At 35.4% G+C, this 12386-nt stretch overlaps 1 protein-coding gene across 1 annotated transcript; it reads right to left on the bottom strand.

Annotated features, from left to right (window-relative positions):
• Positions 1-429: 429 nt before the first annotated feature.
• On the bottom strand, positions 430-7658 carry LOC132117354 (argininosuccinate lyase-like). The gene is made up of 16 exons (XM_059526598.1): positions 7424-7658; positions 7093-7287; positions 5834-5917; positions 5620-5676; positions 5444-5541; positions 5276-5353; positions 5082-5159; positions 4476-4528; positions 4277-4339; positions 3701-3815; positions 2539-2623; positions 1521-1580; positions 1365-1448; positions 1041-1121; positions 850-956; positions 430-771 (listed from the first exon to the last, which is right to left on the bottom strand). Exons 1-16 carry the CDS (start codon positions 7436-7438, stop codon positions 627-629), a joined length of 1398 nt encoding a protein of 465 aa, XP_059382581.1. The 5' UTR covers positions 7439-7658; the 3' UTR covers positions 430-626.
• Positions 7659-12386: the final 4728 nt, after the last annotated feature.

Below are 12386 nucleotides of genomic sequence, written 5' to 3'. Positions count from 1 at the left end.
GTTACTTTCTGTGTTCACAATTATTAATTGTCTCAGTGGTACTTCTTATCATGTCCTCCAATATTCTCTTTTAGTTGTGGCAGCTTTATTTGACTTTGATCATTTCTGGATTCTCATCTGTTTTCCATTTCTTGTTTGGTTGTTCATGGTTACTTTAAAATATCTTTATATATATATATATATATATAAAATTTCCATTTATATTTATATGTACCAATAATTATAAGTGTATACAAGTCTTCAAAAATACAAAACAGCTTGAGATTTTAATGTAATCCATTTGAAGCTTTCTGATCCTCCATTAAGATTATTTCACTATGTAAATTCAATGACTTTTCCATTACTTACAACAATGAATGTTTCATATGGCTTTGGTACGATGATTCAACTTGACACGGATATGTACCACAAATTGTGTACATATTATAACATAATCTTTCCAAAGATAAAAGTTTAAATGAAGTGCCAACCCAAATTCTTTATTTAGCTGGAACTATATTTGTCATATAAAGATTCACATTTTGGAACCAATTGTAGTTTACTTATATGTAACATGTAGGCATAAAATGCCAAATTCATCTATGAATGCACACCTACTGCTGATCTTTGTAGAAATGAGATTATGGTTATTGTTTTTGTGATTGTAACCAGGTTCTAAAGTGCTCAATTTGAGCCGTGACGCTGCTCCTGGCCGTGCCACCGGGGGCGCTGTACTGTTCAACGCTTTTGATGTAGTCCCACACTGAAGAAACATCCTTGTCAAACAAAGGACTGGAGATTAAGAAATAATAAAAAAAATGAAATATTTCATATAGTGTCATGTATTTTAGTTTGAATGTGACTGCTGACCTGACAGTTTGAAGGTCCTCTACAGTGAGATTGTGCAGATGGATGTTCTTAGATTCAGCGATATAAACGGCTTTCCCAGCACAACTGTGGGCCTCTCTGAAAGGCATCTTTGATATATGTGTATATATGTCAGATTTTATTCAGTTTTACTGACATGCGAAATCTGTAAATTGATGGATTGATGGACTTACTCCCTTTCTGACCAGATGGTAGGCAAGATCAGTGGCCAGCATATCTGGGCTGAGGGCCCCTTCCATTGCTAGTTGGTTGACCTGAGGAATGGAAAAGTACAAGTGCTTAAGATCTACTGCTCAACAATGAATAAAAAAGGAAATGAAACAAAAAAAAATTCTTACCGCTCACATTTTAGACTGACAATGGATTACGACATACTCAAAACACTTCTGCATCTCATTCAGCATTTCACCTAATTACTATTTAACCTGAAGTAACAGTTTTGTTTTTGGTTGCCATTGTTCATGACAAAACAACATTGTGTTCTAACCATCTCTCACCTTTAGAGTTGAAATGACACCTGTTGCCACCTGCAGCACAGCGTGTACTGTATCGTATGTGTCAAACATGGCCTCCTTATCCTCCTGCAGTGACAAAACATATTCAGAATTTTTTTTTAATAAAATGATTGTATTTTCTGTCTTTCATGGACATACCTGTAGGTCTTTGTTGTATGTGCTGGGTAAGCCCTTGAGAGTCATCAGAAACCCTGCACACTGTATTACAATGAAATTGAAATTAGATAAAGCCTTAACAAAACCTTAAGTTTTTTTGTTGTAAAAACTGTTACCTTACCTTTAAGGAATATGATTAAGTATGGTAATTATTTAAAAGTAAGTTAATTATATAAAAATATATATTTTGATATTAAATATTATTATTTTTGTATAATTAATCTAGGTATGCTTATGGTTAAGTCAACAATTAATTTCATGATATGGCAATATTCAAATTATGTTCATTTTGTTGTAATAAATAATATTTAAAATCCTGATACATATGAAAATTAAAATAAATATTTTATGTTATAACCGATATAAGGACAAAATTTTAATATAATAATATTTTGTCTGTTAAGTATGTTAATTTGTATTCTTTTTTAAATAATATTTTATGTATTTTTTATTTTAATATTTTTAATATTCTTTTTATTTAAAATATTCTGATAACTATTTCAGTGTTATTACAGATAATCGATAAATAGTCTATATTAAAATATTACACTATTTGGTCTAAAAACACGTAAAAAATTAAACATCAAAAACTGAAGTCAGTCATTTTAAAAGTAAATTTAGACATCATAACATTAAGCACAGTCTGAAAAATAAATACTTATTTGGAGATTTGCTAAAAAAAAATATTTTAAAGCATTATTAGTTTATTAATGTTTTCAAAGATTAATTTTAGGTGAGAGTTGGATGATAGTGAAGGTAATCTCATTTTAAAAATAGGAGAAATAAGCATGCTATTAAACATCCAATATCTGATAACTGATAAGGTAACATTATATTGTGCAACCTTAAATGAATAGCAACTAAACAGCCCTAATACTAATTACTACATTTCCCATAGATTGACCTTAATCATAATGCTAATTATTTAAATGACAGGGGACTCTCTGTAGGCCAGGGCTGGTGTCTCAGGTTGGCTTCATTAGTCAGTGCTGTATCTTACTCTGCCAAACACTCGTCCTGCTTTGCTGCGGATGAGCTCCAGGCTGTCTGCGTTCTTCTTCTGAGGCATTAAACTACTCCCAGTGCTGCTCTCACAAACAGAAACACAACAGCTCTAAATAACTACACACACTAGCCACACATACAAAGCAGAAGTGGAATGAATTCCTCACACATCAGCCAGCTTGTGTTCACAGTATCTGTGTTGAATATCATCCACCAATTAAGACAACACACTGAATCCTGCACTTCGTGGCAGATTTTCCGAACACAATAATGTTAATAAACAGGCAATAATTATTTCTGAGTGAACATTTACTATTTAACTAAGGTCAGTACCGGCTGTGCAGCAATCAGTTTGTGGTTAATAAAGATAAATCGGTTAATGTTAACAGGGCCGAACATTTCACAGGCTATAAAAAATTCAAGTATGTGAAGAAAATGTATTTGCTCTGACGATGGAGAATGTGTTATGACGTGAGCAGGTACATGTGTACTCACTGACATTTCTGGTCAACTCTACCATAAAAGTCATTTGAACTAATTAATTTGCAACTCTGCCTAAAGCTCAAGCCAGCAGCTCCTAGTTTCATGATGGAAATGTGTATACGTGACAGATGGGGTGAAAATAATTCAGAACATGGTAGTAATGTAAGGAAAATCCTGTTAACCCAAGGGCTTTAAGTGAATGATTTCTGTCTGCTTTGACTTTGTTATGACTTTATTTTAGGGCCTACACACAAGACATGTTCTTAAGTTCAAGGCTTAATTTATTTGATTACAAATACAGTAAAAACACTAATAATGGGAAATATTATTACAATTTAAAATAAATGTTTTATATTTGAATATATTTAAAAATGTAATTTATTCCTGTGATGCAAAGCTGAATTTTACTCCAGTGTCACATGATCCTTAAGAAATCACTCTCATATGCATAACTCATGCTCAAGTAATGTTTTTTATTTGTATCAATGTTGAAAACAGCTGTGCTGGTTTCAGGATTCTCTGATGTCTTTTATTTCTGTGCTTTTTGCAAATAAGTAAAGCAATGATAGAAATGGGATTGGAACATGACCCAGACCCAGAACTTTGACGTGTCATGGGCACATATTTTGAAATTCTGAATGATATTCCTATTATGAATAATATGCTGTCGTCACCTGTATGCATCAGTCAGAGTGATGAAGGAGAACTCCTTTGTACTGTATAAAATCAGATCCTCTGCCATCTTGCTAAGGTGTGTGAGACACATTGATCCCCAGAAGAGAAATTCAGCTGTCCAAAAACATACACAAACACATTAAAGAGTTAAACAGAACATTGGCCAAAAATGAGATTTCTGTGATCAATTACTCTCCATCATGTTGATCGAAATCTGAGCTTTATTCTGTGAAACATAAAGGAAGTTATTTTAAACAATGTTGGAAACTAAACTGTTCAGCAATGTGACAAAAAAGATGTTCTTTTGTTTCCCACAGAAGAATTAAAGACATACAGGTTTGGAACAACTTGAGGGTAAGTAAATAATGACAGAATTTACATTTTTGTATGAAATGTCCCTTTAATATAAAGGATACTGATGACCTGTGTGCTTAATTATCATAGATGATTTCTGCATCAAACATGTGCCAAATCAGTTGTGCGGATCACTCCGCTTTGGTGACTCCTGATCAAGCCAAAAGAGACAGAGAGTGAGAGAGAGAGAGAGATGATTTCTGCAGCATGAATATACATACCAATAAAATCCCTCTGTCCAGTAGCATCCATGCTGTTAATGCTGATTCTATCAAAGTTTAGTTCTGGAGAATGATAAAAAAAATACATCAGATGAAAAAAATTCTAATAGGTGACCAGTTTGACCTGCACACACAAACATATTTCACACGAACACACTTCACGAATCATTAATTAAATGGGAATACAAATGACGTCAACCTTGACGAAGAAGTTCTCTATCAATGTTGAAGGGATTCCCAGCAATGGCTCCACTGCAAGGCAAATATATAAATAGCATATCAACAAATCTCAAATAGATTCATTTAATACATTTAAAGAGTGTCGAAAAGCTCTGGGTCAGTAAGATTTGTTTCGTAAACCTAAAACTGCTATTTAGTCAGGATGCATTAGAAAAGGACAGTAAAATCTATAATGATAAATGAACAAATATCTATATTTCAAATGAATTTTTTTTCTATTATTAAATAATCAATAAAACATGTATCATGGCTTTCACAAAATTATTAAGCAGCACAAGTTTTCTCAACACTGAAAATAATAATAAATCAGCATATTAGAATGATTTCTGAAGGATCATGTGACGCGGAAGACTGGAGTAATGATGCTGAAAATTAAACTTTGCATCACAGGAATAAATTACATTTTAAACTATATTCAAATAGAAAATGGTTATTTTTTTATTATAATAATATTTCAGAATATTACTGTTTTACTGAATTTGTAATCTAATAAACTCAACCTTAATTAGAGAATGAAAAGAAATAAGAGAATTCTTTTACAGAGATTTCAGTATTGAATGTACACCTTCCTAGGGGCATCACATTAACACGTTTCCTGATGTCCTCCAGTCGTTCAACATCTCTGCTTAGTGCCGCTGCATGACTGCAAGAAACCATGAACAATGAACAGTTATGATCACACATATGCACCAACAAGTCCAAATATACAAGAACTTGAATAAAACATAATTAAGACCGGATTCTTCTACTGAAATGCACCTGAGAATCCAGTGACTCCATCTGATTGGTTGGGCCCTCTGCATGTGAGTGTATCCAGGGCACAGGATTTCAATCTCTCTGGATGGACGAAGGATGGATTGGATGTGTGACTGATAATTGTACATTAGTCAGATCTCTAGAGGAATCTTGATATTTGAGCATTCTTACACTGCAGCTCTTTCCACCATAGTGCTGATGAGCTGCAAAGCTAGTTCTTTCAGAGTGGTAATAGCGTCCCGTAGCCAGAGCCGCGTATCTGTTGCAACCTATTCAACAAATAGAAAGAGTTCAGTCAAAGGCGTGTATGCCTGTAAATATCATGTGACAAATTATTACATTTAAACCTGATCATTCCTGCTCCTGCCTGTGTGAAGCTTTCCAGCCGGATCACCAATAAATTCCTTTAAAAGAAGACATGAACACTGACTGAATTTTGGTTCCTGTAATATTACTCTGTATTTTAAGGAACTATAAGCTATAGCACTTGTATTGATAAAATATTGTCTTATTCAATAAAAGTAAATGTTAGAACTAATGAGGAAAGTGTTTTCTTTTGACCTTCAGCCTGCGTTCATTGGCCGTGTGGATATCCTCATCTCCTGGTTTGATCTTGAACTCGCCTTTGGACCATTCATCAAAGACCTGATGAAGATATTTTAAAATACCTCAGTCATTTATATTGTGACAATGAATTAAAATGTCTGATCATTTTTTGTGCAAGATTTACAGCCATATTAAAATTAAATAATACATTTCATTAAATAAAAATGTAGTTTATTTCAGCTAGCTGCCAAGGAAACATTTTTCATTTAGTTTAACTCGATACTAAAATGGTACTAAAACAACTAAAACTGAAATAAAATCAATACAATCTATACAGATATATAGACAAAAACATAACCAAATAAAAAAATCGAAATATTTAGAAAAACTATAATATTATCTCATTGATAAATTAACACTGGAGTAGTTATATAAATGTTTAAAGTATAAAGGTTTTATTATAATAGTCCAAATTTGGGGTTTCTCTGGCAGATGTCTGTTGGTTTCAAATGCTGTCTTAAATTAGAATCATTAGGATATTTATAACAAAAATAATACAATAATATATATAAGTAAAAGGACATTTTGTGAATTTTATACTCCAAACTTCAGAAAAAAAAATTGATAGCTTTTTTTTTTTAAGGTGAAAGTGTCAGTTTCGCATTAGATTACATTTTACATTCGTATTATGTGTTATATAATGTGTCACATTAGATTACATTTTTCATTCGTATTTTTTCCACAATACAATAAACTATTTGTTGAGTTAACAAGTTATTATTTTTTTTTTTTACATTACCATTTCTGCAGTTTCATACCAGTTTTATCATTTAAATATTGGGACATTTTGCATGGCCAATGTTTGGTGAATGAACTGTATCTTTTTCCTTGGACGATAACTGTAAGAAATGAAATAAAGTGTGACAACTAGCCCCGGTGCCCTCTATTTGGCCAGTTATGTTGTCAGAATGCCATGCTGAATGGCAGTAGCTTCAGGGAAGTTTACAATAGCATTGTCACATGGCTATTGTTTGTGCACATGGAGGGGTCTGTGTCAGGGAATATATTTGTCTGTGATGTATTAAGTTTTGCTGTCAAAGGGGGAATAGATTATGGTACAGTATCCTGGTAAGCATTTACAAACCAGCGTCACAGTTCACGGGTAAAGAAATTAAGTTTGATGAGAAAGATGACACTGTAAATGAACAAACATTTAACCTGGACGCCACCAGACAGGTTTATGAGTCAGGAAATGTAGTAAATAATACAATCACCTTGTCAAGTCCTGTAAGAATCTGTTCCATCTCGTTTTGCGTGACCAGACCTGCTTTCTGTAAAGCTTTGACATATGCTTTACTCCCTTTAATATCAGCTTCCCACAAGCGCTGGTCGAACGAAATTGACGCGTTGAACTTTTCCAATATAGGGTCGGCGTTTCCCACAAAGCGACCACCCCATAGTTTATTTCCCTGTTTAACAAAAAATAATAAACATAAACATTACGGTAAATCATAGCTCGTTGTGTCTGACAGGTTTGGAAAGCATGTGACACACACAAACAATGCAGTAAATCAGGCTGACTTTCAAAAGACGAGCGATCTTTACCTCTGAACTTGACATTGTAACAGTCTCAAGTAGTCTTTATGTGCGACGAACAAACCGAGAACTAAAGCTTATGATTAAAATTGAAACGGGAAATGTCGGGTATTAAAAGGACCGATTCGGTGCCGTGTGCTTTCACCAATTCATGAGAGAGAATTACTCATAAAAGCTGCACATCCAGTTGATTGTGACATGCTTTTCTTCCTCGTTTGTTTAGGGAACGCGAAAGCCCCGCCCATAAAATGCTACTTACATGCTCGCGAACCAACCAAAATCTAAAGCGCCATTTTTCGGGAGCTGTCAATCATTTTAGAGAACAAATCACCTTTACTGTTTTGAAGCCTAAAGAACCGCCTCCCTGAAGAGAGAATACATTTTGCAGTTACAGTTTTAAATGGTGGATGGCGCTGTGTCCGATAAATTCCACAAAAAAAGAATTAATCTAGCTGTACTTTCATGTATTGTATTTCACTTTTATGTCTTTTTTGATTATATCATATACCTGTGTAAATGTATCAAATCAACAGCGTATTTAGGGGAAAGGTTGTCATGAGGTTAACACCACTGAAAGTACTAATCTGCAGTGAATATTTCCCAACTTGAAAAACAATAATACATTACAACCTTGTGTTATTTATTTTTCGCCTTAATTGCTTGCGTAATATTGAGTTTTGTATGTTCGCTCTTGCATCTCTTTCTCCCTTTTCCATATTTAGGTCATTTTACTTATCAGATATTCTTTTGATTCCTCCTGCAATCATAAAAGTACACTTATAGACTTAAAAGTAATATTATTTCATAATATTACTTGTATATACTGTAAGGTTATATAAACATAACATAATATATTTTATATAGATATATTGTAATGTATTATAATTTTTTTTATATTAACCTTTCTATAACATTTAATAATTTTTAGAGTGCAGATTCATTTTGTTGCGCGAAACGTTAAATTCAGATCTTTATTAAAAAAAAACGACTATACAAAATATTTAGTGAGACAGGCAGCAAGAGCTGGAAAACCCTCAGTTGATGATGAGGAATTCCTGGTTATTAAAAAGAGAGAGTTTATGTGCTTTATTGCGGAAGTTATAAACTGCACGTCACAAGCAAAACACAGATCTGAGAAGACAGCCATAGTGGTTAAAAGTGCCAATAGGTATCTGGGTATTAAAGATATTACGTGGGAAAGTATTTATGAAGAACTTCAGAACAGAGATAAATCTGAGAAGCCAGCATCCTTATCACAGCCGTCTTCACAGTTGGCTGCGTCGAGTTTACAAGGTAAAACTTAAAAAAGGGAATAAAAAATAAAAAATATTTTCTACAGTGGAATGCTAGAAGCTTGGTGGCAAATGGGCAAGAGCTCAAGAGGTTTATCTTCGAATTAGAGACTAAACCTGAGATTATTTGCGTTGTTGAGACATGGTTGATACCTCATCTGAATTTTGTTTTAAATGGGTATGTATGTGAGCGAAATGATAGGAGTGATAGTAGTGGGCGTGGGTGTGCTACTTTTGTTAAGGTGGGGGTTCCCTACAGAGTTTTAGGCAAGGGTGAAGGATTAGAGTATTTAGTTACTGAGGTTTGGTGTGATAATGATAGTTTAAATGTTGTAAATTTTTATAATCCCTGTAAAAGACTTGATATTGAAGCACTAGAGTTGGTTGAAGGGCAAGAAGGTGGCAAAATATTATGGCTAGTTTTTTTACAGTGTCGCTTCCACAATATTTCAAGCTGATTTATTGATTAGGTTGCAGATTCATTTTGTTGCGCGAAACGTTATATTCAGATCTTTATTAAAAAAAAACGACTATACAAAATATTTATGTGAACGCGACAACTGGGTGGACTGTGATGAGAGAGAGAGACACTCAGCCGACAGTCTTTGGCGTGTCGGGAGGTGACGGGGGTTTTCTCGACGGTGGTCGTGTAGTTTGGTTAGACGTAAGATTCGTAGGTTGCGGAGGCTGGTGTTGAGTGAGGATAGTGTGGACGAGGACGAACGTAGTGAGGTTAACTCCCAAAGGAAGAGGGGGCTAAGTCATGACAGCGAGTCAGAAGACGCGAGTGAACGAGTGGTGAGGCGGAAAATAGATCAGGAAGAATTGAAAGTGCTGGTAAAGTTCAAAGAGGGTCATGATATTAAGTCAGTAGGGCCTGTTGCTCTCACGAAGTTTTTGCGCGAGAAGGTGGGTGAGGTTACCAGTGCTAGAGTGCATTCTGACGGTGATTTGATGATAGTGTGTAAAGACGTGGGCCAGCAGTTGAAAGCATTAAAGCTAAAGAGTGTTTGCAAAAACGAAGTTTTGGAGGTGAAGGAAAGAATGGCGACAGGAGAGGTGTGTAGGGGAGTCATCTATGGTGTTCCCACAGACAAGGATTTGGGAAAGCTGAAGGATAGCATTGAGGGAGGACATGCGATTAGCATGAAGAGGCTTAGCATGGAGATTTGGCGAGAAGGTTGATAGTCTATCAGTATTAGTGAATTTTAAAGGGGAAAAGTTGCCTAAATATGTCACTGTGGTATATCTGAACTACAATGTAAGGATGTATGTGCCCCCTCCATTGCGATGTTTCAAATGCCAGAAATATGGTCACATAGCTGCTTACTGTAAAGGCACACAAACATGTGGGCGCTGTGAAGGAGAACATGTCTATGGTGCATGTGGAACTGGGGTGCAAGAAAAGTGTGTCAACTGTGGAGGAGCGCATAGTGTTGGGTATAGGGAGTGTGAAGCCAGAAAGAGAGCAGTTGAAATCCAGCATGTTAGGGCTGACGGAAAGTTGTCTTATGCTGAGGCAGCTAAGAGAGGTCAAGTTGAACCAAATTTAGTGAGACAGGCAGCAAGAGCTGGAAAACCCTCAGTTGATGATGAGGAATTCCTGGTTATTAAAAAGAGAGAGTTTATGTGCTTTATTGCGGAAGTTATAAACTGCACGTCACAAGCAAAACACAGATCTGAGAAGACAGCCATAGTGGTTAAAAGTGCCAATAGGTATCTGGGTATTAAAGATATTACGTGGGAAAGTATTTATGAAGAACTTCAGAACAGAGATAAATCTGAGAAGCCAGCATCCTTATCACAGCCGTCTTCACAGTTGGCTGCGTCGAGTTTACAAGGTAAAACTTAAAAAAGGGAATAAAAAATAAAAAATATTTTCTACAGTGGAATGCTAGAAGCTTGGTGGCCAATGGGCAAGAGCTCAAGAGGTTTATCTTCGAATTAGAGACTAAACCTGAGATTATTTGCGTTGTTGAGACATGGTTGATACCTCATCTGAATTTTGTTTTAAATGGGTATGTATGTGAGCGAAATGATAGGAGTGATAGTAGTGGGCGTGGGTGTGCTACTTTTGTTAAGGTGGGGGTTCCCTACAGAGTTTTAGGCAAGGGTGAAGGATTAGAGTATTTATTTACTGAGGTTTGGTGTGATAATGATAGTTTAAATGTTGTAAATTTTTATAATCCCTGTAAAAGACTTGATATTGAAGCACTAGAGTTGGTTGAAGGGCAAGAAGGTGGCAAAATATTATGGCTAGGAGATTTTAACGCACATAGTTCTCTGTGGGGAGGGGATAAAACGGATCACAATGGATTGGTTTTAGAAGAGCTTATGGATAGGAAAGGGTTGGTTTGTTTAAATGATGGGTCACCTACTCGTATTGGGATGAGGGTGCAGTCTGTATTAGATCTGACTTTAGTTTCTCAGTCTCTTGCAGGTCAAATAATATGGGAAGTCTATAGTGAGTCAACGATTGGAAGTGACCACTATCCGATTATGTGTAGGCTGGGTAGCAGGAGCTTCAATGTGACCCAGTGTTTCTCTGAAAGATGGAATTTCAATAAAGCTGATTGGATAATGTTTACATTTATAAGTGATAGGAATATGGGTCAAGTTGAGGTGATAGATGATGTGGATGAATTTACAAAAAAAGTTAGTATTGCTATGGTGGAGGCTGCAAAAGCTTCTCTTGTTGAGTCGAGGCCTGGAAGTAAGAAGCAGAAATTGGGACCCTGGTGGACAGATGAATGCACACAAATAATAAGCAGTAGAAATAAAGCGTTTAAAGATTTTAAAAATAGCTTAAGCTTTCAAAAGTATCTGGAATATAAAAGAGAGCAGGCTAAGGTAAGGAAAGTAATTAGGAAAGTTAAAAAGGATTACTGGACAAAGTATTGTAACACTATAGGAAGGCAAACCTCCGTAAATGAGGTATGGAGAGTTGTTAAAAAAATGAGTAGGGTGCGGCAATCTTGGAGCTATGCAGTCCTTAAGAATGGTGACACTGTGGCAGTGAAGGATGAAGATAAAGCAGCATTAATGGTCAAAGATATAGCTAATGTTCATAGTAGTCTCAATTTAACTGATAATGAAAGACAAAAGAGCAGCGACAAAAAGACAGTATCAATATCTTTTAGAAAATGTAGAGGATCAAAATGATAGCTTGAACGCAAGTTTTTCAGTAAGTGAACTAAAAAAGGCTATAAGCAAGGTGAAGGTAACAGCTACGGGAAAAGATAGAATAAGTTATGCAATGTTGAAACATCTTAGTAACCAGGCTCTTAATACTGTGTTGGAATTATTTAATAAGGTGTGGGATCAAGGGAAAATTCCAAAGACCTGGAAGATGGCTGTTATTATTCCAACTAGAAAGCCGGGGAAAGATTCTACTGTGGCTTCAAGCTATAGGCCAATTGCTTTGTCATCCCACCTGGGTAAGGTAATGGAGAGAATGATTGTGGAGAGAATGACTTTTTATGTTGAGTCTCGGAATTTGATAACGCCGTTCCAAAGCGGCTTCAGGAAAGGAAGGTCAACGATGGACCCAGTTATTAAAATGGAGAGTGATATAAGGAAGGCCCAAGTGTGAAGTAGTTGCTGCTATATTTTTTGATGTGGAAAAGGCCTATGATATGCTTTGGAAGGATGGTGTGTTAATTATAATACGAAGGCTTGGA

Source organism: Carassius carassius, chromosome 36, assembly GCF_963082965.1.
Source record: "Carassius carassius chromosome 36, fCarCar2.1, whole genome shotgun sequence".
In the NCBI taxonomy this organism is placed as follows: domain Eukaryota; kingdom Metazoa; phylum Chordata; class Actinopteri; order Cypriniformes; family Cyprinidae; genus Carassius; species Carassius carassius.
The sequence above is the reverse complement of the archived record's forward strand: the minus strand, read 5'-3'. Positions and strand labels throughout refer to the sequence as shown.